The 25641-nt window shown below is 42.6% G+C and overlaps 2 protein-coding genes across 5 annotated transcripts in view; both read right to left on the minus strand.

Annotated features, from left to right (window-relative positions):
• Positions 1-1175: 1175 nt before the first annotated feature.
• On the minus strand, positions 1176-14601 carry NOBOX (NOBOX oogenesis homeobox). Of its 2 annotated transcripts, XM_061358040.1 has the most exons (7): positions 13049-14601; positions 9667-10359; positions 9151-9257; positions 8538-8626; positions 8045-8178; positions 2344-2614; positions 1176-1811 (listed from the first exon to the last, which is right to left on the minus strand). In XM_061358040.1, exons 1-7 carry the CDS (start codon positions 13092-13094, stop codon positions 1457-1459), a joined length of 1695 nt encoding a protein of 564 aa, XP_061214024.1. In that variant the 5' UTR covers positions 13095-14601; the 3' UTR covers positions 1176-1456. The 2 variants fall into 2 exon arrangements, with proteins under 2 accessions (XP_061214024.1, XP_061214015.1); XM_061358031.1 differs by lacking the exon at positions 13049-14601 and having other exon boundaries at positions 1178-1811; positions 9667-11489.
• Positions 14602-16548: 1947 nt separating this feature from the next.
• ARHGEF5 (Rho guanine nucleotide exchange factor 5) overlaps positions 16549-25641 on the minus strand; it is a 34827-nt gene continuing 25734 nt past the window's right edge. For all 3 annotated transcript variants that reach the window (XM_061358053.1, XM_061358071.1, XM_061358062.1), the window contains exons 6-15: positions 24924-25084; positions 23879-24031; positions 22415-22544; positions 21459-21533; positions 20634-20723; positions 20162-20316; positions 19331-19492; positions 18863-18933; positions 18440-18544; positions 16549-18167 (exon numbers count right to left, since the gene is read on the minus strand). In XM_061358053.1, coding sequence (XP_061214037.1) covers positions 18013-18167; positions 18440-18544; positions 18863-18933; positions 19331-19492; positions 20162-20316; positions 20634-20723; positions 21459-21533; positions 22415-22544; positions 23879-24031; positions 24924-25084 — 1257 coding nt within the window. In that variant the 3' untranslated portion in view covers positions 16549-18012. The remainder of the gene's footprint in view (positions 18168-18439; positions 18545-18862; positions 18934-19330; positions 19493-20161; positions 20317-20633; positions 20724-21458; positions 21534-22414; positions 22545-23878; positions 24032-24923; positions 25085-25641) is intronic.

The following is a 25641-nucleotide window of genomic DNA, read 5'->3' on the forward strand; positions in this document are numbered from 1 at the left end:
AAGCTCTGCAAAGCATAAGCTGGATGCTCCCATCCAGGAATCAGGAATGTTTTTTAGTGAATATGCATAATCCAGATAAACTGCTCACTTGCTTACATTCTGAGGAAAAATTAGGAGTGTGTCTATATTTACAGATTGGTTCCATCCCCATTTATCTTCTGGAACCCCAGGCCCTGGTTGTCGACTCTGTATAACAGTCAGAGGATCCCTTCCTTGGACAGAAGAGCCGGGCACTGCTAACTGTGCTCTGGACGTAAGTATACCATAAGGGAACATCACCTCTGCCTCTGTTCAACAATCCCCCAGCTTTACCAGTCCTAACAAGGTTTGCACCTTTACATATCCCTTTATGCTCACACGACATGCCTTAAGGCACGCAAGCCACTTCTGGCATCACGCTATACAAACATAACACCGTGCAATGGGACACAGCCCACCTCATTACTTCTGGCACTTCAGACTGAAACACCACAGAAAATAATAATTATCCCTTACAAGCAGAAAGGAGAATCCTTTCTGTGCTAGATAGCATGGGTGCTGCCAACCTGTTCTGCCGAGTGGTAGACATGAACAGTGAACATGAGCCACCTTGTGAGTAGACTTCTCTCCCCAGCAAGGTCTACAAAACTGTGGAAAAACAGGAGCAGCTCTGTGGTCTGAAAACTCTTTGCTCTTTTATAAGATGAGATTTTTTTTTTTGGACTGTAAGCTTAATTTAACAAACCTGACAGTCCAGACAATAAACTGCAATAGTTCAACTTTTGGTTGTATCTTGACCTGAACAACTTCAAAAATACAAATCCCTGACATAAAACAAGAAGACTGACAATGTCATTTTTACCTAGTTGCTTTTTTACCAAACTTCCTGAAATGCCTTCATCTAAGTGGTATTGCAAATTCATGTCAGAAGAAGAAAAAGAAAGAAGCTCTATCTATACTGTTATCCCATCTAACTCTCTCCTTTTGCACTACCTTTAGATACACAACATTCTTTCAAAATGGTGTCTGCAGAAGCCCAGCAGTTGGAAGCATGGGGTTTTTTTGCTGTCTACACCTATTCCATTTGCTGTGGCACATTTCTCACTTTGCACCCTTGACCCCCAGCCACATACACTGAAGGCATGTCAGTCTGCACAACAGTACACTCCTAAAAAATAAGTTAGCTTTCCATTCCAGACAGAACTATTGCAATACCTGAGATACTCGCATAGTAACGCTCTCTCTGACATACAGCCTGTGTAGGAACTTTTGAATCAAATTAATGGATCACTCAGCGCTTTTAAAAAATAACATAGTAGAAAATACATAAAAGGCAGCATATATATCTATACAGATATATTTGTGTGTGTATATGCACATTTCCCCTTTCTGTCAGTCATCAGTAAAACCTCTGGTCATCCTGAATGTTTCAGTGCACTGTTTAGTTACTCCAGAAGGAGCAGGATGCCAAAAGATTTCAGAATTTACCTGAGTTTTCACTTGGGTGCTGTAAGAGCTGTTCCCCCACATGGCTTTGCACGTATGCTTGTGTGGTTCCTGGTGCCCCATGGGTTACAATTCCACTGTTACCAGGTAAGGGGAGGAAAGCTGTATGGGACTCAGTGGGTGCTGTAGGACTGAGGTGGACACTGGAGAGCACATTGCTGGTCAGGTGAGCTGGCAGATGGTGGAACTGGGAGAGCTGGTGCTGCTGGGGGTATTGGGGCAGTTGGTAAATTCCATCTTGGCTGCTGTACGGACAGTATGTGTCCTCTAGGTTGCCTGCTGACTCCAGCTCCTCGGGATAATTGAAGGGAACTGGTGAATTCAAGCTGCAAAGAGCAAGGAGAGAGACAATTCAGAGATTCAAGTAGGGTCAACAGCTACAGCAACCTGTAAACAATTGCATCTTCCCCCAATAGCTGATATGACTCCAGCCCTTCCTCTCAAATGCCAGGAGGGAGAAGGCCAACAGAAACCACTTGAGTCAAGGGCTTTCACAGCAAGATTCTTTAACAGTTGCGTTAGTGGGGATTACCTTTCCTGCAGTTCTTCCTGCTTTCCAAAGAACACCCTAATGCTTAAAACATCTGCACTGAAGGATTCCCTTTCACTGTGCTTCTGAACTATACTTTCACTTGACAGGCATGCAGTTCTGAAAACACTCTTATTAAAGGTATCACTTTTTCAACAGGTGAACTGTCCTACCACACAGATTATACATTTTTTTTCATATTCCATTTAAAGGACATTTTCATTCCCATGTCTGACTTTAAACTTATGCTATTTCCTTGTCCCAAGTCCCACCTTCACCCTCCCAAGGTTTCTCCCAGGGTTCACTTTTTTAATCTCATTTGTTCCTACCCTTGATTCTGGATGCTGTACGTGAAGGCCTCCCTCGAGCCATTCTGCTGACAGGAAAAGCAGCATTCACTGTTGGGAGTGTCCAGCATCAAAGGAACAACGTGGTTGTGCAAGTTGACGGCCAAACTGAGGGGCAGGCTGGCCCTGCGGATGGGTGGAGGGCTGGGAAGACTAGGGAAGCCCTCCATTCTGCTGAAACTGAAGTTGAGCTGTGGCAATGCCTTTGTCTGAACTGCTTCACAGGATGTCACCATTCCTACCACTGACGATACTGTAAATAAAAAGAGAGACTGTCATGCTATGCTGTCATTCTGAAAATTAAAAGGAGCAAGCAGAGGGAATGACAAAAGCAGCAAAACAGAAAAACAAGATGCCAGTGAAAGAGGGGAGGTTAACTGATGGGAATAAAAGTAAACAAGCACCAGCATTGCTGCTGGGAAGCAAAAGGGAGTAGTAGCAAGCTCTCTGTAACAGAGGATGATGTATATTGGTTAAATAAAATTACCTTAATGATTTCAGTCTCTCCATACTAGATTTATTCTGCTCTCAAGGCAGCCAAATGAAGCAGAGTACTTCCTGGAAAAGAGCCAGGAATAATCCCCCAGCCATCTTCCATCTCTGCTGCCCTCTGGGAAGAGTGTGTCGTACAGATTACTCTTTTGAAAAATGTAACTGTGGTTTGAAAGAAACAAAAATGTGCCTGTAGAGATCCACTGTCTGGGCCATCTTTTAACCAAATTTTCACTCCTGGTTTGGCCTCTGATGAGTCATGCAAAAAAAAAAAAAAGTTAGGAAAAAAAAAAAAAAAGCAGATATATCAGCTGAAGGGCCTTGGGAAAAAGAAGCTGGGAGGTGGAAAAGGAAACCAGCACCATTTGGTTGCTAGAATGTTGTTTGGTAACCTGTCTCCTTGGTCATTGCTGGAAAAGGAGAGAGGAAGAGAACAGCCTCTGTGAAAAGAGGACAATATAGGAAATGAAAAGGTCAAAATCATGTATGCTAGTGATACAGAGTTAACATATATATACGGAAGTTCAAGAAGCTTGCACATGGTGAACAAGATTCTGTTTTATTGTGCCAAATGGCAAGTGATTTCCCTCTTGAGAAGTGTTAACGATCAAGTGTGCATGACACAATTTGAAATGATTTTTTCAAGTCCATGGCAGGGGTTTTAGAACTAGATGATCTTTAAGGTCCCTTCAATCTAAACCATTCTGTGATTCTATGAAGTCTAGCTCGGCTGAACCAGCACAAAGATGAGATAGGTATGTATGAGAAAGTATCACTGACTATTCAGGTAAAGTTGGTCTACTCCCACACGCTCTAAAGTATTCAGGGAAAGCTAGTAGCATGGGTAGTTTACAGTTGTACTTCACCCTTGCAGACATACAGAGTAACATCAAATACAATCCACCAGATGTGAATCAAAGGCCTTAAACATAAAACCTAAACACAAAACATAAACATAAAGCTGCCACAGCAAGCAGAGCAACTTTTAGAGAATTTTGGAATGCATGCCAGAGAACTGACAAGGAGATCCCATTACAACATCTTACAGCATCAGTTCTCAGATTTGCCAGTGTGCTGTGCAATTATGTCTATCTTATTGCACCTTCACACATCAGGTCTTTTTCAGCTGTCTGCAACTGTGAAGAGAGGGAGTTTTCATTTCAATGAAAACATGAATAGATTCACTTAGAATACTACAGCAAGATGTGGGGTGGCATCCCTAAAACATTCACATGCCCAGGCATGGTTTACATTTTTTTATTTGAACATATGATTTCTTTATGTCAGGCAGCATTTTCAATGTACCTGTCACATTCCTGGGTTTTGACACAGCACAAATCTATTCCCCACACAAACAAAGCACTTGTCAAGACAACATTTTATTCCCTCAAAAGTCAAAATGGCTTAGCCAGAAATGAAGCTGAAGATCTCTTCTGATTTTTTTTTTAAACCTCTATTTGCACTGGTTCTCCTAACTATTTTGTCACACAATGTAGGAGTTCACACAAACATTATGAAACAGAAGCCATGTGAGGGACAACTTACCAGAAAAAGTCTATATCCAGATGAAACTTCAATAATGACAGTGTTATTAGCTATTCTGCAGAAGGCCTTGGTCTTGCTCAGGATGAATACAAGCAGTATTAACACCAGAGATAAGGAAGTTGCTTCTAAACCCACTTTCACACTTAGTAAGAATTAAGTTCTGGGTTCGAAACATTTTCAACAGTTAGCACAGATAGTCTTTGTGGATCAGGGCAATAGGACACACAGGCAAAAAGATGGTGAAGACAAAAAGATGCTGACTCCAAAAGGCTTTGGCATGAGAAGCCTGCGATGATTCTTGCAGTTAACTATGCAGTTTGAGATGCCAGAGACCATGACTGTAACTGTTTAAGAAGCCCAGTACTGGGCACTATGCAGCTGACATTGATTAAAGACTGAACAACCTAACTAACCTCAGATAGTCTACTTGCTACGGCTGCTCTGTCAAGCATCAAATCAAGAGTACAGCAAAAGGCTGTATTACTAAGAGTCTCTACATCATACACAATCAAATCCAGTTTCTTTTAGTGAAACATGCCTGTGTAATTGCAGCATTTACAGGAACATTAAGGGCCATCACAAAGCTTTTCATCAGTACATACTCTTTTTGAAAACACAAGAAAATACATTTCTCTGTAAATGACATTTTGAAAGTAGACAAAATATTAATCAAACAGAAGCAAGAGCATTCTTAATTTAATGGACTGAAGATTAGTAAATCAACTTCAGGCTCTAACAGCATTGCTTTGAGAAGCATGTTACTCTGATCCTCTTCTGGGACCTACCACTTGTTTGAAAGGTATGACTCTTTCTTGCCATGGCTGCTACATATCATCAGCTTTAAAGTAACTTGTTCAAAAGCCAGAATCCTCTAAGTGAAACCATTAGAGCTTGTCATTTATTTACCGTTCTTTGGCGGACGATACCAACTTTATCCAACTGCTCCCAAGATGTAGATTACAATCCCATCTCTGCCACTGAATAATCATCTTGCTATTTGCATCAGAGCTACCAGCACAGGCTGGGCTCCTGACATTATTCCGAGATCTTCTAATACAGAAAGAAGGTGGACCCTAGATGGCTGTATTTATTGTCAAGCCTTTTCTGAACAAGGAGGCTGAATGAATTAAGAAGTCAGATTGTCTTTTTTTCCATTTCAGTTTCAGCTTTCATTCTTAAAGAGAAAAGTCTGCCTCTGCAATGCTAGATAACAAAAAAAAGCAAGTTTCATTCCCCATGGCTGTGTTATTATGCTTCTAGTAAGGCAAAATTGCATCTGAAGCTTTTCAAGCAACTGTACCATGCAAATTTCTCTTCCATGAGGAGTCTCTACACCTAGTAATAGTTTTTCCCTCAGAGGGAGCACTAACTTAGATCTCTACTCTGCCTGGGCACCAATTCTTCCATTACTTGTAAGAATGTAATTTTTAAGACTTCCACCTTCTATGTACACATTTGGAGGGCAGGGTGGGTTTTCATAAACAAAGTCATACACAAAGTCTCAAACACACACCCGTATTCCTCCCTTCCCTCAGGCAAGGAGGTTAAAAACCAATCACCAAACCTCACCATGCAGCAAAGCATGCCTCTTCTCTGAAAAGTGATTTAGAAAAGGTACTCTTTTTTTTTTTCCACCCAGATCTGTATCTGGAAAGCATTTACCAGCTTTAGATGGCACAAATACATTTCATTACTCCTTGCCCAGCGTGATTTAAAGAGAACATGGGGAAGCTTGTTCCCTCATATAAATGTAGCAGAATGAAGTGCATTCTCATCTTCACAGATCCATTACACTGAAGATGTAGGGGTTTCAGATGAGCAAAGGAAGCATGTGTTTCATAAACGCTAGATACATACACAAATGTCAGTCAGCTAGAAGCTCAAAGGACTCAAGGAGTAAAAAAACCCAGCTATCTTTGTTGCTTATTTTCTCACATACCCAGTCCACTCTCAGAGACGCTCACTTGCCCTTTTTCTTCCTTACACACTGCACAAAGAATTCACAGGACATTTCTTTTGTATCAGAAAGATTGTTGGTGTTTTCCACACAGAGAATTGCATCCCACTGTGCAGATTCCCCAGAAAGAAATTGCTCCATACAGACAGATGACAAGATCACATCCCTGAATCTCTCCAGCATATTCTCTCTTGACTAAATAGTATGTTTGCAGATGTACTTTAGGAAGCAGGAAAGTTCTGAATACAAGAGCAGAAAGATGAGGATATTTGGTTTATTTCCTTTAAATTAATTACTTTGCAAAATCTTTGTCTTTATCTAATTAAATACAGGACTCAACAGACTGCACCACTTCATCATTCTGGAAAGCAGTGAATTATTCAAACACATTTATTCCGCTACAAGAAGAAATGGAGAAACTGGAACTAAGTGAATTACAGTCATATTGGTTAAACAGCTCATAAGATTGCCTGAAGTAGTCCTTGCCTTGCGACTATGACAGGCAAATTTAAACAAGTCCTAAATGATGGTATCAAGGAAATATCTCAATTAAGTACTTTTAGCATACATATCTATTTATTGGTATCCTGAACTTATTGGTACAATCTTATAGTTGATTTCTACTGTGCCAAAATACTTTTAAGGTATCAGCACTATTAAAAATACATTAAAGTCTTTGAGTCATTATTAGAAAATGACGTGGATAGAATTGCCCTTAATACTGGTAACACTGCATATTTAAAATATAATGAGCGGGCAGAAATGATGCCATAAAATTCAGAAGAATTAATTACACTGGGAAGCAGGAAAATATGTACAGCAGTACCAGATGTCAGCTCATTTACTGCTTGGGATATCCGTCCCTAAGGAAGTGGTGAAGTCCTCATCACTTTGGAAATATTTTCAAGTTGTGCCAACTTGGAAGCATAAACATATATAGGAAATGCTCTAGGGAACATTCCTGACTCTAGGGAATGGTCTGGTACTCCATGCATGCATACATAATTGAACTAATCCTCTCCCTTTGGTTGCCATGTATCTTTAAAATCTAAATACAGCTCAGGTAGAAAAACGGTCAAATAGCACACTCCACTGACTTTCAACAACACTGCACCAGCAATTAAGCTGTATGCTTAAGCACTCAACTAGTCTCACTCCTTGCGCAGGTCTTGCGCAAAAACTGCACTGGCTGGAGGAGTCAAGGAACTTCCTTTGGAGATTTAAAGGTATGGAGTACCTGAGGGAGGCTCTACAACCCCAACAGTTTATATTTTATACAGTGCATGTTCCTCAAACAGCTCGCTTGACTAGAGATTCAAGCCAGGATGTTACAGCCTAAACCAGAACACGGGATGTGTGTATCTGCCATGACGGACATAATAACCAGAATAATGCTTTCATCATAATTCAGAGAAGCAGTACTAGTGTCAAATGGAAGAATGCTCCAGCCATATATGCTTATGAAGTCATATTCAGAATTCCTTAATGGTTTGTGCAGGGACATGAACAAGACTGCAAACTTGGTACATAACATACTCAGTTAGCAGAGACCTGTTAAACCTGGTGTCACTTTTTGAACTGACAACATAGGGATCTCAGATGACTGTCCCTAAAGTGTTTGAGGACCTACCAGCACCACCAGCTAATGCTGCAGCTCCACAGAATACCTGTAATGATATGGGGTCTCACCTGAGGAGGAGGCAAGTGGTGCAGGATATCCACTGAGCAAGCTGGGGTAGTTCCCACCTGTAGTGTCAACGTCCAGCACAGCAGACTGGTCATGAGCAGTGTCAGGTAACGGAGGCATGGACTGAAGAGGTGGCCTGGAGGTATACATAAAGTGTATGAGCATAGACCAAAGGACAAGACAAGACATTACAATAAAGTAATCTCTTCTAACTGTCCTATGATAGGCAAATCGTGGAGCCAGAGCCATTTAAACAGTTTTATTCGAAAATGGTGCTCCAGCTTAATCAAAAGTGCTTTTAAGAGGGTCCACTACAACTTGCCCATGAATACGACATGCTGCGGAGGTCTAACTGAATGGTCAGTTCTCCATAGGTTAAAAACGAAGGGGAAATGGCAAGGGAAAATACTTAGTTCATTAGGTATCTATCGTGGAGAAATGAGAAAACGGAGTTAAGTCCCTCACCCATAACCATCTGACCCAAGGGGGACTTACGGTGCTGAGGATGTTGGATGCTTTTTGTTGCTTTTCACACTCAACTTCTCTGATTTCCGCCACTTTGCCCTGCGATTCTGAAACCAGACCTGATAAATGCAAGAAAGGATGCATTCAAAGAGGAAACCATCTACACATGGGGACACAGGCAAGGAGGCAACAATGACTGCCTCCACACATAACCAGATAAGAAAACTTTCTTCCTGCAAGAACCTGCAAGATTCACTGTAAACAAAAGAGAAGAATAACAGTAGAACAATACCCTCCGAACACCAGTTTCCTTCCTTGCTCATGATCTTCAAGGTAGGAGATTAACTCCAACCTCCTTAGCCTCTTTACCTACCATGTGTCTAGTCTTAGGAAATGGGAATAAATGGAGTACACAACCGCAGGCTCCACTGCCATTCTGAATGGAGCAGTTGGTTGTGCAGTGTCCATCCTTGTGAGGTCTTTTCCTTCTCTTGTCACCAGTGGCAAGTGCAGTCTCTATCCTGGTACTCATGAGCTCCTCTTTCCTTCCTATTCAAGTTCTTCCTCCCTACCTCAGTCCCTCTCCCATCAATTTTCTGCATAGAACCCACACACTGTCACCAGTTACCCATGCAGGCGTTACCATGATACGCTGTGGCGTTACACCAACCACAGCTGCAATCTCCCTCCTCTTCTCATTGTCAGGGTAGTGGTCTTCCTGGAACATCTTCTCCAACTCTTCTAACTGCTCTAGATATAGTACATTGTTCAGAGAGAGAAACCGGGAGTATGTGATAAGAAAACAAATAGAAAGAAACAAGACAGGAAAAACCAAAACCGAACATTTTTTTACTATACCTAGAAATACTTCAACAACATAAGAGATTTTTCAGTTTGTTTGGTTTGGGCTTTTTTTTTTCAAGTAAACCACAAAAATGAAAATCTTCTACACTAAAACAAAGAGCATTGCTAGTGATGCTTCAAGCATCAGGTACTCAGAAACCTTTATTTGAAGAAGTCTTCACACATCTAAATGTAGAATGCACTCAATACCATTTAGAGCAGTTCTGCACCCCCGTACTGTGCCTTCAGTATGGTGAAGGAAACATCAGTGCCTGACGTTACAAGCGTCACTGCCAGTGGGTTCCCCTGTATCTACCTGCGTTATAGAAGGTGCGTAACTTCTTCCTGACTGGTGGCAGAATTGTTGGATTCTCAAATAATTTTTTCTTTCCCTTGGCCCCATCGTGGCTACTTCCACATTCCAGGACTGAAGACACGTTGTAGGATTGCTGAGCTGCAACGCTGCCTGAAGTACATTCTGATGATTGGTGAGTAGCTGGGCCACACACATCCTGTCTGCAGAGGTCTCTAGGGATTCCACCAGGTACTTTATTGGAGCACATCCCACTTTTGTTTTTACTTTTCTTCTTCTTTGCCTCCTTTTCAATCCCATCAGAGCAATAGCTCTGACACTGCTCACAGGACCCTGACTGTGATGTGGGCTCCTGTGCAACTTCAACCACAGAAAGTGGAGGCACAGCCTTTGTGTCACTGAGGAAATTTGACAGTCTCCCACATACTGAGGCAAGGTCAAGCTGGCCATCAAGGGCCACTGACTCCTGGGAAGCTGACCCAGTTGCCTGCAGGGTGCAGTATCTTCCATCTTCTTCCACCTCCTTTATAACGCTGATTCTATCTTCTGTTCCCAAGTTATCCTCAACTTCCTTTATAGCTGTGCTTTTGAACATAGACAGCATACTGCTCCCTGTACCATGCCCACCAGCAGCATCAGCATGTACCACAAAGTGCTCAGTGTTCAATGATGCATCTTCCTTCTTGTCCTTGCACTCTACAGGGGAAAAATTAAAAACAACACCCCACAACCCCCCCCACGCATATTGTCTAAGCCAGATGTGCTGTGCCTGAATGGCATGAAAAAAAAGAGTGTGCTGGGTTAGGAGCTGCCAGTTATGGGAGAAGGAAAACATTACACAATAAAACCCAACAGTGAAAAGAATTAGAGTTCAGGATAAAGATTGTCACCATACAAGGTGCTGCTAGGAAAGCAACAGCAAAGAATGACATCTGGTCAATATGGAGCTATTCAAACATCTGAGACAAGAAAAGCCTCATTTTGAGAATGAATATGCCTGCAAAATCAACAAACTCTAAACTACAGGAAGAACTAATTCCAGGCTCAGAGAATAAAGGAAAGGTTGTGTATTATAACAACAGAAGTGGGAAAACAACACTATGGATAACAAAGGTCTTTGGAATAAGGAACAGAAAATGATTCAATGACTTACCAGGACACTAAGTGCCATCTTATTAAAATGAGCAAAAGAAAAATACAAGCAAAATTATGGTCTACTGTATGAGCAGTGATTATTTGACAAATTACATCACTTTTTGATTTATAGAGGTTTTTGTTTCTAGCATGCTCAAGTTGACCAAGCAAAACACCCCAAAACTGTAGAAACTTCAAATAACTGCCTCAAATTAGTTTTCTGCGGCTTCAGGCATAACTTATGAATAACAGACAAATCTATAAGGTTGGCTGAGGACAAAACTAGGTGAAAAAGTCTGACCGAGTTTAACAAAAAGCACAAACTACATTAAAATAAGAGAGCCTGGACAGTATAAGACAGGTCAGAAAGAGCACTGCAAGAGAAATAATTAAAATAGGTAATAGAATAGTGAAGAAGCATTTCCCATCTGGGATGTACATTTCCAAAAGAAAATCTGCTTATTAGATTAGAATGTGTGAGTCTGTGATTTCTGCTACTTAAAAATAAATTTAAAAAAAGACAAGTTACTATTGCTTAAGAATGAAAAGTAGAGTAATAAAACCAAAATCATATATCTGTCTCTGGAAAGAGGAAAGCTTGAACAGGCTGGTGGCAGCACTTGAGTTGTATGTGCCTGAAGAGAACTGTGATTGTTTAATTTGGGAAGAAAAGCATCTTAAATAATTTTATTTCACTCCTGCTTTTGAGATATATATATATATATATATATATATATGCCAAAATAAAGAACTTGCTTTCTGCCTCAGTGTTTCTTTCTTAAATAATTTATCAAGAAGGAACCCCACACCACCAGTCAGATGGGACAATCTTTATGGAAGTACAAGGGGACGCCAGGCTGCATCCAAGACCTTCAATTTGCTTTTTATAGGATTAAGAGAACTGAATTAGTTGCAGGGGAAAGAGACAGAAGCAGGAAACTATGCAACCGTAATAATTTGATCATGTTAAGTAGCAACAGTTTCCACTGCTGTTAAATGAGATGAAATATTCTGATGGGGAAGGTCAAGAACTGAGAGAGGCAAAAGCTGGCTATGCTCTACATAATTCATTTTTTTACCATCCTCCTCACTGCTTCTGGGCTCATCTCACTTATTATGTGAAAAAGGGAAAATTTTCACTGGCCATCCATTCAGCTCACCCTGTCTCAAATGAGGAACAGCATTTTCAGCTTAGTGCTTTGATTTGAGAGGGCTTTTTGCTTCTTTTTATGCCAACACCAGTGTGTGCTTACATCAGAAAATACATTTCAAAGTCTTGTGTATATACTTTGCAGCAGAGAACAAGATTAACACCTGGGAGTTTTGTGTCATCTACAGGAATATTCCTCCAAGAGAAAGTAAATTGCTGTCTCTATTCCTAAAGAATATAGCAAAGGCTTGACAACATCTTAGGATTGCCAAAGAAAAATACTGAGATGAAAATAAAGTCTGAAGATAGGCCTGCTGGTAACAAATAGGGAGTTAACCAAATCATTCCTTTCTTCCATCACTCATATGACGAGAGACCAGACCAAACATCCTACTTTGTTCTACTTTTTGATAAATACAGCCTTGCACAGAAGGGATTTTAACTGACTGGGAACATCACAGGGTCTGGAATGCCTGAGCTGATGAAGGTGCACAGACAGGAATCAAAATCCTTTTTCTTCTCACTGCCCCCTCTTTAGGTGTTTCTTGGAGCAAGAAAACCACCTGGCACAGCAACAGCAAGATTTTAAAGTATTTTTTTTGGAGCATAAAAGCAACCTAACACACACACACAAGCAGAAACATCAGCTTCACAGGTCCACTCACACAGGCTCGGACAAGAGGGATTAAAACTGGACAGTGGTAAAGGTGGTGAGTGCTGGCAGCCTAGATACCCAGAGGCAGTATGAACCCCTGCGTGGTACAAAGGGATATGAAGGGATGACCACCCAACCCTCACACCGGCTCCCCAGGCGCCTTTACAAGCCATGAGACACCAGGACCAGGCAGCCATTGCCTCAATTCACACAAGGCATCGCAGGCTAAACTGCGCCTTCCCGCCAAGACACCACGGGCCGCCTGCCTGAGGCGATAAGGCGAAGCAGCGGCTCATGGCTGCCAACCGCTCGCTGCATAGGTTAACAGCCTGGACGAGGCAACAGTCATTATCCTTCACCAGGGCTGCTCATTATGCTCATTGCTGGGTGCCTCCCCCAGGGCGTTAATGAGACTCGGCGCCCCGGCCCCGTGGCTCAGCTCTTACCCGACCCTTCGAGCCCCCGCTCCTCGTCCGCACCCGTCCCATCCATGCCGGCCCGGCGCAGGCACGTCCGACCTACCCCGGTTAATGACCCGCCCAGCAGCGACCAATGCGCGGGCTGCGGCTGCCGGCCCTGGCAGGCTCATCAAGGCCACCTGGGCCGCCAGAGACCCAGGAGGGGAGAGCGGCGCCAGGGCTACCTGGGAGTCTACCTGCGGCCGGGAGGAGCCATCCCCCGCTGGCCGCTGTGCGGGATGGCGCCTGCTTGCCCTCATTAGCAGCGCCGCTGAGGGGGGGCCGGAGCCGGTCAGCGAGGAGGGAGGAACCTGGTCCTCGCATACAGAGTAAAGAAGGCCTTCTGGCACGTCTGAGGGCACCTGAAACACCGTGAGGTCCCGTGAGGAGCGGGCTTAAATGTCGCTAGTAACACACCTTAGAAACCCAGATGCTACAGAATTGGATCGTTTAATATGAATGAGATGAAGCTTGTTATCTTTTCTTGTGGGCTGGCAGGAAGGCAGATTCATTATTTCTTTTATGTGCTCTGGCCACAGCTGTTTAGCAGTGCTTCTCACTCTCCATAAAGCAGTGGCTGCAAGAAGTAAGTGGTGCTTCTTGACTTTTAGGTCCTGTATTCTGTGTCCTTTCAGTGCTTAACAATTCTTAGAGAAAACAAGGTTCCTAACAGTGGTACCAGGCAGTTGGTGATCTCACACTACTTCAAGTGTTGTCATCTGCCCCGGTAACATTCAAACCAGCTCTGTGCGCTCAGGTGTCTACATGAGATGAAGGGCAGGTGTGAAGCAAGCCTGGTGACTTCCTTCTCACACTCAGTGGGTGGAGAGACCCATGCTGTGGCTTGGGTCGCGATGATTTCAGAAGCCAGACCCTCTGCTCTTGCATTCTCTCTGTACAGCATTCCTAACCACCAGTTGAACTGCAGATGGCTGTGAATACAAGTTGTGTGTCTGCAAAGACAGTGCTTGCTGGAAGAATGTGATTTGCTTAATTGCATTCTGCTGCACCAGGACAAAACATCCTTCATCCTTGTCTTGTTGCTGGCTCAGTATCTCATTGCTGGCATGGCACCATTCTACATATGTGTCCTGTCTTTGTCTCAAGGTTCACTCCAACATCAAAGGTACTGCTTCTACAAATGCTTTCACCTGAGACTAGTTTCATTATGTTAAATGAGTGTAACCTGAAACACATGTGCCAGCATTTTGGAGGCAGTATAATGAAGATCATCAGTGCACCTGGCACAGCCACCAAATTGCAGTGGGATGTTATTGTGGCTAAACTGGCATTTAACTTGTTAGCATCATTCATCTGACAAAATACAACTCGGATCTTAGAGGGGATGGGGCCTCTTCAATATTAGACAAAAGCGCAAAGATAAAAATCACTAACTGTTTTAGAGATTCCTGTTTCTGAGCAATGTTGTGTTTATTTACTGAACTCTAGTCTTACTGTCAGCTTTTTTCTAGCTTTGTGAAAGAGAGTAAGAACTCTGGAAAACACTTGATTTTCCTTTAGGAGGGACCAACAGAGGTCTCCAGGGCTGTGAGTTTGTGGTTGTTTTTTTTACAGCCACATATATATTTATGTCATTTGATTTTCAGACATAAACCATTAATTTTTCAGACTCTCAACAAAACTTCTTAAATGTAGTTCATGCTGTATTTCATCTTTCTTACGACAAAAATGAGTGTAATTGCCCTCTGAAGGCTGTCTTTCATTTCTTTTCCTATTGAAATACTGAATTCCTTCTGTTCAGATACACTATGTACCAGTCTCCACAGGTTCCTGTGGAAGCTGACGGTTTCTTCATGCTTCAATTTACAGCCAGCTGTTCAAGATACACTGGTATCTTGATACCAGCTGATCAAGATACACTGGGGTCTCTCAGACAGTGGTCCTATTCTGTGGACCTTCATTGGGGATTTTTCTAAAAATGTATGGGGATTTGGCTGACAAACCCTATGCTTGTATTTCTGCTTTAATAGTGATTTTCTGGGAAGTCCGGTTATCCACATTAGATAATGCAGAGAGATCCTGACTCGTAATTAAAACCTTAATTGGATGCAGTGGGTATTCTGTCAACTTGATTCTTGCCTCCTGAATGTGCAGTTGTAAGTGATACTGTACTATTAAGTCTGTGCAAATGAAGGAGACGTTAATCAGTTCCAAAAAGTATGAAGCAATTCAGGAGATTTGTTTATGGATTTTGGTGGTGGAATGGTGCTTTTACGAAAACTAGTGAAAAATTGAGGCCTGTCTGAAATGTAAGAAGCTAAAGTAAACAGGGCACAAGCAGTTAGAAGCATAAGCTTCTTTAAATGTTCCTAAGCATACAAAAACCTGACAACGGGAAATAAAGGCTGCAACTGTGACAGGAAGAAGTTAACCTTTGAGCTGACTAGTTATACAGTATAGAAGTGCTGTCAATCATAACAGTGGCCTTGAAGATTTTCATCTGTCTCAACAGATGAGACAATTAACAAGAAACATACGGAACTTAACACAGAAACCACCTTGGGAATCTCTAATCAACAATATGCCAGCTAGCTTTTGAGAGCAGTTGAAAGAGTAAAGAATTCCTGATTTTCAAGTATTTTAACAAGATGACTTCTGATTGAAAATAGCAGTACGTATGGCCTGCCTCCTCATGATACACATAGAAAAGATGAAGCTGATATGGATATGGGATGCCTCAGACTAGCACTGGGCACCACCAAAAAGAGTCTGGCATCATTCTCCTGGAACTCACCTTTGAGATACTGATATGCATGAATGAGATACCCTCTCAGTCTTCTCTAGATTAAACAAGCCCAACTGCCACAATTCCACCTCATTAGAGAGATGCTCCAGACCCCTGATCATCCTTGGGGCCCTCTCCAGTAGCTGCTTGTACTGAGGAGCCCAGAGCTGGACACAATACTCCAGATGTGGCCTCATTAGGGTTGAATAGAGGGAGAGGATCACCTCGACCTGCTGGCCACACTCCTCCCAGTGCACCCCAGGATACTCTTGGCCCTCCTGATCGCAAGGGCACACTACCAGTTCAGTTATCACTTGTCTGCATTTGAGGTAGGCCTTTGCTTTTGTTCTTAGGTAGGAACCAGCTTCAGTTGGTGTATGGGGAAAAAAAGTGTAGGCAGATTGTAGCCTGGATCATAGATTTAAAAGACAATCTAATTATTGCATCCTGTCTTACTGGTATAGTGGACTGAACTTCCATCTTCTGTAGGTCATCCTTCTGTAAGTCATCCTTGATATATTAATGATAACTAACACCACTATGGAACCTGTAGCAGCAGCCACTTCAGCGCTGGTGTTAATGACCTAAAGAAGCTTAAGGTATGGATGGTTAAAGCAAACTTTCTTCACTGCCTCTACTAAGTATAGGTATTTGTACTTAATATTCACTTAGAGAGGAAATTTATATGGAAAAAATAATGAACATACTGAACATATATTCAGTAAATATTGAATTACTTACATTTGAGATGAAAACCTAAGTAACAAGTTTATTTTAACTGGAGAAGTGCATGAGTTTATTAGGACTGAAAGCAACTGTTTTTTTAATCCAGCTAAAATAATTGATATAAATAGACTGTAATAAGCTATACTAGATACACCATAAATGGAAATTAAAGGCAGAATGTTACAGAGGAAGAAAGCTGGAGATGTGAAGACAACCAATTCTTCAAATATATTAGATGCAAGAAGGCTATACATTGCTTTCTTTGGTGTATTGATTCTTATACTTGATCTTGCATTGACTGAATGCAAACACTTCAACAAAGAAACAGTATTTTACAGTTTAAGGCATATCCTCAAATAGACAGGTTCTGCACAAAAGCAGGACTGCATGTAAACTGGATTTAAAACCAGAGAGTTCTAAAAAAGAACTAAGTCCCCGGTACATATTTTGACTTTATCTACAGTGGCTAAATATCTCAGTGTTTTCTAAAAGTGTGCAAAATGGTGCATGCAATACCATGTCAGCTATCAGATTAAGAGCAGCAGGAAAGTGCCACTTCATTGCATATACCTAGTCATGGTTATTTTGTACAGGGCATGTACCAACACATAGAAAAATCTTCGTCAAAAGTCACTGTTACACTTTGAGTGGGACGCAGAGTAAAACAGAATCACTTCAGATGGCTTATTGGGACACTTGTTCAGAAGAGAGGTGACCTTTGTGAAACAGAGTCTTCAGCTTGATACATATTAAGGTGGGGGAAGTCATCACAATGGCCCCCAATAACTGCTTAAGTCCAGTGGATTTCCTAGTGCTGTCAAGGACTCTTTACCAGTATGCTGAGACAGAATTAATTTTAGGTAAGATGAAATGTTTGCCTATCTAAAACCCAGTAGACTTGCACGATCAAATGGATAAATTGTTCTAAGTGGCCATTACACTATGGAGATCAATACCATCAAGATATCAGGAGGATTTTCAAATGAAAAACTCTCAACTCTGTTGTGCTTTGCACTTAGCACCTTGCTTCTCAGGAACTCAAAGCTCTTAGTATGCTACTACTAGCAAATTTAGCCTCACAACATCCAGTGAGGTAGGTAAGTTTACGCCCATTTCACAGATGGGAAGAATGACGCAGAATTCTGAAGTGACTTGCCCAAGATCCTGCAACTTGTCAGTGGCAAAACCAGGAACATATTTTCAGAGGTCCAGATCCCAGACCTCTGTCCAATTGAAGTCCCTCCCTGCTACCACAAAGCAAGCAATACACGCAACTTTTTTTCCTCCTACTGCTGCCGTAGTCCTGGTGACACAGAGGAAGTGAATGATTTCTCCTGATGGAATTCCCACTTTCTTTGGCAAAAAGCACCTGATTCTGTCAAAGTGCCGTATTATGCTCTTCGCAGAGGCGTTTCTTCTGAGGCACAATAGAAAAAGATGGTTTCCCCATGGCAGGGAGACTGTACATGTCCAAAGAGTCTTATTTCTTGCAGAAGACCTGCTGCTTGGCATTCTTCACACGTTGTTCCTCCTTCAGGTTCTTCTGTCGTGCATGTTTGCTGGAGATGAGTTCCACATGTTCCGAGGGGAACCAGCCTCTCTCCCGGTCTGAGAGCTTTACTCCTTCTATCCATCCTACAGTGAGGGGAAAAGCAGAACATGAGGCAAGAGTTAAACATTTTTTTCATTCTTCCCAAAAAGCCCCTCCAACAAGGCCCTAACATCAAAGAAAGAGACCCCTTTCACCTTCCAAATAAAGTGGCTTAATGAAAACGAAGACTCACTTCTTCTGAACCTAACAGTCAGGAAGAAGAGTCTTCTTCTGAAACCTGATTGTGTTGTTAAAGTACACTACTACAGTAACTTCCAACCCATAATTTAAGATATCCATCGTTTATTCTGCTCACCATCATTGCTGTACTGCATAACCATAATGATATCTGCTTTCTCCAAAGCCAGCTCATCATTTTCCCGAGCCTTGTAAGTCTTTATGCATTGAACCTGTGGTGCATCTAAAGGGGAAGAAAGATCATAACTGTATACTAAAAAACATCAGTAAACATGTGTGCATCAACCTCAGAGCAGGTAGGGTATAAGGGACTGCCCAAACACTAAAAAGCAGAGAACTTGAAGGGAGGTTACAGGTCTTCTACCTAGTAGGAAGAATAAAACCAGGTAAAATAACCGGCAGAACCTGACACTGAGAAAGCCCATGAGTATCTTCTTTATTTATAAAAAGACAAGTATTCTGCTTTGGAATCATTCTGGGATGTTCCACCTTGCAGTGACTCCAGCCCACCCCCATTGCTGGAGCAGCAGAGATGTCTTACCAGGGCATTCCAGGAGGTCAAGTTCTCCTCGCGGAGGAGCCAAAGCAGAGATCCACCTCAGCTTCTCACTGCTGGAAAACATCACCAGAGAGGTGTAAGGATTCAGTGTGATGGATATCAGTCTAATGACTGGAATGGGTGTATGTGCTTACAGGAGGGGTCAGGAAGGGGGTACTTAGGGGAAGCCAAGAAAGTGGAATTGGAGAAGGGAGATGGGAAAAGGCCAAACTATTTTTGGAGGCTGATGTTATGACATAAGATGGTAGTACTACATGAGCAGCTACGATAAGAGAGGAGCAAGGTGGTTCATTAGCGTCTTCTTATGGGAAGAGGTTGTTTTTTGAAGTCCTCTGGTCAGCAGCTGCATTTGATATTTCAGCATTGGGGTACCTGAGGGACAACCATCAGGCTCCTAGGAGGTGTCTGGCTATGGTAACGGGATACACTGAGGTAACCTTGAGCTCTTACTGTGTTTCTGTACGAAACAAAAACTCCACTCTCTTTCCCTGGTAATTCTGAAGTAGAAAGAGGCGGAAAACATTTTTGTTTGTTCCATGCAGTTTCATCTCGCACTTCTCCCCACGCACATCTGAGAAAGCAGCATGATCAAACACAACAAAACGTCCACCCCTGCAGGTAAGAAGAAGAACAAAACAAGAGGTTTTAAAGTGATGAGAATGACAAAGTGAGTTCACATTGTCTTCTGATGTTAGGAAAGCAAAAAGCTTTTAATGAATCTTCATCTACTCAGGCCTTAAGCTTTGTTCTTGCTAGAAGTCTCAAAAGGACAGAGAAGAGAGAGAGAACTTAATGAAAAGGGTAGAAATACCAAGCTCTGTCCTGTCAGATTTTTTAATTTTATAACTTACAGCTTAAAAATAAAAACCACCCCCATAAAACCCAACAATACCAATCATTCTTTTAGTGTCTTGACAAACCAGTCATTTGCACATTCACTAGTCTTCATACTGTCCTTTAGGAAGCAATTTTTTACCAAGTAAAACTAGAATAATGTTTATTAATGAAGTGCTCCATATTATATTCTGCCTTTCCATCCCTGTAAGTGTTGCACTTGCACTAGGGACCAGAAGATATCTTATTAGTATGCTGTAATTAACAGTTGGTACTATCAGTTTCCACATACTCCTGTGATACTCACATAATGTAGGGTTAGGAGAGTGAGTTGACAAACGCTGCCACTTGCTGGCAGGCAGAGGGAAAGGACTCTCACCAAAGCACAGAGCCAGAAAGAGACAGGTATTTTAGAAGGGGCAGGAAGAATTGTGTTGAAGCACTCACTCCTTGGGCCGAGACAGGAGCAGACAGTCATTGAAAAGATGTAGGTAGATGGGACGGGTGGTGACTTTCCATTTTGGACTCAGGGTGTTGAAGTCCAGTGCTGTCAACTCACCACACTTCACGAGCCGCCTGGACTGTGAGATGAGTGGAAATATCTGCAAGGCAGCAATAAACATTTATGTCAAGCATGTACAAGGAAGTGCGTATCCATGAGTTCTGGATTTGCATTTTTGCCTTTCTCTAGAGGAAGTGTTCTTTCACCCCTCCAGCTAGACAGGTATAAGTCATGGTAGGCACCTTCAGCTGAAGGCTGATGTGAACAATTGGGTAAAGAGCTGACCTGTGTATGATACTGTGGTTCAACAGTTCTGCGTGTATTGGAGAAGAGAACAAAAAGTCAGTGCAAGTGACTTTGTGAGGAAAGAGAAAACAAACCAGGATACAGCAAGGCCCAGGGAATGGATGAGCTCACCTTGCACTCAAATTCAATCTTCTGGCTGAGGTAGATCAGCTCCTCAGTGCTCTTCATGCGCTGGACATTTTCATTGCAATCCTTGATGAGCTGCAGAGGAAATCAATCAGTGAGGTGATAACAGAACTGCCTGGTGGGATCAGTACTAATCCCAGGAGCCCTTCAAGGGTCAATATAAGTGACAATTCCTTAGGCATCCTCCTGTAAAAAAGTATTTTTCCAGGCAAGCATACTGAACTCCTTCATACCTTCTTTCTTAAGGAAGGCATTCTTTAGATGAAGTCTCTGTGGTAAGTTTTAACTGGGATGCTGGGAGGAATATGAGAGACATCTCTCAGGTGAAAAAGACCGAAATGCTGGTAATTTGGAAGCAGCTCTTACTAGATGCTCCACTGTAAAAACAGGAGGCCAGTTAGACATCAGCTCCGATTTTCCATAACCCAGAGCTTGTTGACAGTAGCTGTGAGGACAGGACACAATGGAACACAGGTACTTCAGCTTAGAAGCTGCCTACATAGCCATCCTGAGGTGTTACAGGGCAGCTACATAACAGCATCACAGGCGTAACGCCGGCTTGAACACAGCCAGAGCCTAAGGATTTCAGCATGGGACATCTTGCTGCCTCCATCTCAGACTCCACTGTATGCTGAGTATAGTGGGACAATCACCTCTTTCATCTGGTTAGGTATACTGCGCTTAATGCACCCCAGGATACCATTGGCCCTTTTGGCTACCAGGGCATGCTGTGACTCATGTTGAAGGTTTCATCAATCAATACCCCCGGATCCCTTTCTGCTGGGCTGCAAAATGGGTTGACTGCCTTACCTTTTCAAGTGCATCATATGCCTGTGTTGCTTGTACTTCCTCCTCAGATCCAGGCCGAGTTCTCTTCAGGATATTCTGTGTGAGAAAAGATGTTTTTCATAAGGCAAACAGGGAAAGCTGGACATGTGTATCTGAGAGGGGTAGGAGAAACATGCCAGCCTCAAAGGAAATTAAAGCAGTGGTAGGTGATGAGATATGGAGATAGGAAGGCCAGAGATTTGAGCTGTAGAGTGTCACTGATGAGCTGCATTGAATACAGCATCTCTAAAAATCTAAATCATATTTTACTACCATGTACAAGTTACATAGCACAGGGAGCAACCACCAATCTAAGCATTAGCAGCCTTACAAACAGAATTGTTCTTTGCCTGATACTCCTTTTCTCCTGTTAAAATAGGGCTCAAATAATTAAAAAAGAATTTCAGAGAAAGAGATCAGAATTAATTCATTAGGCATTTGCAGGTTCCCTGTCTGGAAGGCTCCTACCAGTCAATGTTGCAGGCCAAGAGTAGAGACAGGCTGCCTTTCAGAGAGCAGCCAAGGAACCCTCGCTTTGGTTTTGTAGCAGGAAGGAGAAAAAACAAACAAACCAATACTATGTAAATCAAATGTTCTGAGTAGACTCCATAAAATATTTATTGGAGTACAACCGATGTAGTGTTGCAACAGAAGTCATAACCAGTATACAAACTACACTGTCTCACACAGGCTATCATGTTCAACTCATGGTGCTGGTCTAATGTACAACAGGCATAAATATGATGATAAATGGGTTTGTTTTTGCAAAGGCATATCACAATATACACAATAGAGTAGCTTTAGAGTATCTTACCAAACTTGTCACAGATGCAACATAAAGGGCTGTATGCAGTCCTTACACCCCGTGCTTGGACTTTCAAGCTTGAGGAAGGGTCATCTTGAGAGAAACTAGGAAAGCAGAGAACCACCACAGTTACCTGTAGGAGGAGTTTGAGTCGAGTGATGCGCTGGAAAGGGAGGATGAGGAAGGATTTCAGTGAGAGGCGCTGGCATACTGGATCACTTTCCAGTCTCTCCAGGACTTGCTGGAACCCTGCATTTCCATTTCTGTGGGAGTGGTAAAGAAAGAGGACATCCAGGCATCAGAGCAAATAAGTAAAGTCTTCCTACTATCATATTTCAGTGAGTGCTGGAGTACTCCCAACAAGTCAGATTTTGTCCCTGGGGCAAGAGATGTTAAGAAGCTGCACCACTGCTAGTGAAGAGCAAGTTTGGGTTTCTAACAGCTATAGGACAGCAGTACAACTTTCCTCTTTCCTCTTGCTGCCATAACCCTCTGGAATAAGACCCAGAAGTAACAGCCATATTTCTATTCCCCTGTATCAGTATGGCACCTTTCGGAGAGACAGCGGTGGTTTGTATTCTTTCCTGACACTGAATGGTCCAGCTCCAGGGGCTGTGTTCAGGGCCTAGAACCAACTGCTTTCCCTTCCTTGCTGCTCCTGAGAGGAGCTGCCTTTCCCCTTAATGCCTCTCTTACCCCTTTAGACACAGCCATTGCCATCCAGTTTTTCATGTTGGGCAGTAGCACATTTTTATCTGCTAATGATATGAGAGTAGCACTAGCCACCAGAATAGCCAACAACATACCCTTGAAAAGATGGGGAAGAAGTTTGTAGGCCCAGTAGAAGTTGTCCTAGACAATAACCTAGAGATCCCTTCTGTGGGAAACAAAGCCTTCCACGATGGGAACAAATTGTGAAACATCTTTCCCTATCAGCAGCACCCAGAGATGGTGCCTGAATAGCCTGTTTGGAACAGTGTCTCCGCCTAGAATTACCATAGTTTCATTGGGATTGGGTTGTTATGAAGGGAAGCACTGCAAGGAAACCTTTCTCAGGGCTGGGCCCGTGCCTGATGAATGCTTGGTTGTGCCACCGGGTACAGAAGAGGAGGGCAAGAGATGTTCCACTTCATGATCCAGAGCAAGACAGACTGATGGTATTATCTGGCCTCATTTTAAAGACTCCTGGATAGCCACTTTAAACTTCTTGGCAGCAGCCATATTTTTCTTAATGATAGTTAAGTTTGGAAGTTTCACTTTATCACTTTCTGGTTCTTACTAATCTGAAAACCACAGCCTGAAAACCATTATCCAAGACAGTCTTCAGTAGAAGGTAGACAAACAGAATAAGCTGCAATAGAATCAGGTATTAATCTTTCCCTTTCCAATGATATGGGAGAGCAGCCTGCAGCAGCTCTGTCCTACTGTCCCAAATGCTACTGAATTGAAGAAGGTTCCTGCCTGTTCTGGGGGTGTAGTAAAAGCAATGGCCAACAGCCTCTGGTCACTTGCATTCCCCATCATTTGAAAGAGTAGATATTTGAGGTGCAGCAAGGAAGTAAGAGGGGAGAAAGGTGCAACAAATGAGAAAACTCACAGTAACCGCTGGAAGGTCTGCTCCTGATACGTCTGGTTTGTTACATATGGTAGATACACCCTGCGGAACTCGGGGGCATGCTTCAGAGCCACATCGCACACATGGAAGGTGAACATGTCCTCTTCAAATTTCTCCTCCAAGTCAAAGAGGAAACTGCAGCACATGGTTGCGGTGACATAAAAGGAGAGGGAAATACCAGTGTCATTCAGTAAAGCAGGAATGGCTTCAGTCCTCCAAAATCCTGACCGCCCACATATAAGCACAAGACAGCTCTTTACTTCTAGAGAGAGCACAATGCCTGTACCATGACAATTTAAGGCTAGATAGCAAGGAAGAAGCAGAGCAAAAGACCTCTGCTCTTAAGAGGTCACACTTCTAAAGAAGTTGTCCGGAAACAACTGAAAATTAAGATATCACCAGAATAATCCCACTAGTAGAAATGGAAACGGTAACAGCAAACCTTACTAGCTTAGCAGTATGTGTAGCCAAGCCTTGTAGGAGAAAAGCAGAACAGAATCCTACCACATACAGGATTCCTTGCATGTGGGGTCATGTCTACATTTTATGACTTACGCTCAATTCACATTAAGCGATGGCTGTAACTTACGTCTTTTTTTTCCCTCCCCTCTTTTTTCTTCTTTGGTCAGGGCTTGTGCAGCTGCTTCTTTTGTTGTGTATTTGTCAGGAGCTGCACTTGGTCTGGACTGAGGTCTACTTAGTCCAGTTTAGTTGTAGTTGAAGCCAATAGCACATGGCTACAGTAGCACTTTGAACATTTCAATCTCCTGCAATGAGCTCTGTGCACAACTGCACCATAATATCCAGAACTTAATACCAAGATTTACATTGCCCTGTCACCTAAAGAGGTGAACATTCCTTGCAGGGCATCACTGATACGCAGTCACAAAGTGTTACATGTGTGCATCTACCTTGAGGGCCAGTGAACATGCAGAACAGGAGCGAGAGATGTTATTGATGGACATGATGGGCTGTGTCTGTGCTTCATGGAGGGTGTTAGTCCTGGAAGCAAAGGGCCACATCTCACCTTGCACTGACATCGCGTACATCCTGAAGGCGGGAGAAGAGCCACTGACGCTCTTGGTTGGTGAGCATTGCCTGGAGCTCTGCTGACCGCTGGAAGTGGTCCACTGCCACATTTAAACTGCGCAGGTACGAAGCCTCAGACATTATCAACTCGAACTTGGCCTTGAGAGAGAAAATCAGGGAGCACAGCGTCAGCAACTACATGAGTCTGTGAGGAATCTTACAGAAAGGAGACGGGCAAAACAAGAAAACCTTCCAGTGCATGATGTAAGTAGTAATTACAGAAGAGAGGCTTTAGGAATGACAAGCATGCCACTGTATACAGTCTGTTTGTCTTTCTTTAGAAGACAGACTTGTGGTGTGACTTAAAACAAATACAGCTACCTGCTCTCATTTTACTTTTTATTCCCCACCACCCCCCCCCAACTCCAGTTTACTAGGTTCCCACAAATTTTCCACCATCTGCATCACCCACATCTTTTTTCCTTCCTCATGTTTTTTGCCTTTCTCTGGGTCCTTCCATCCACTTCTCAGTTCCTCTAATTTTTCTTACTGAGTTTCAATATTTTCATTTTGCTGAACCAATCATGTTCCTGTTTTCTCTCAGCCCTGCAGCTCACACAGGTCAATTCAGTAAACTCACACTCTACCACAAAAACTACAATTCACTGTGGTTTTACTAGCATCTCTCATAAGCTTGTGTGTGGAGAATGATGGAG

Source organism: Neopsephotus bourkii, unplaced genomic scaffold, assembly GCF_033783945.1.
Source record: "Neopsephotus bourkii isolate Nb327-2 ecotype Australia unplaced genomic scaffold, CSIRO-AGI_Nbou_v1 NB_107, whole genome shotgun sequence".
Lineage (NCBI taxonomy): Eukaryota > Metazoa > Chordata > Aves > Psittaciformes > Psittacidae > Neopsephotus > Neopsephotus bourkii.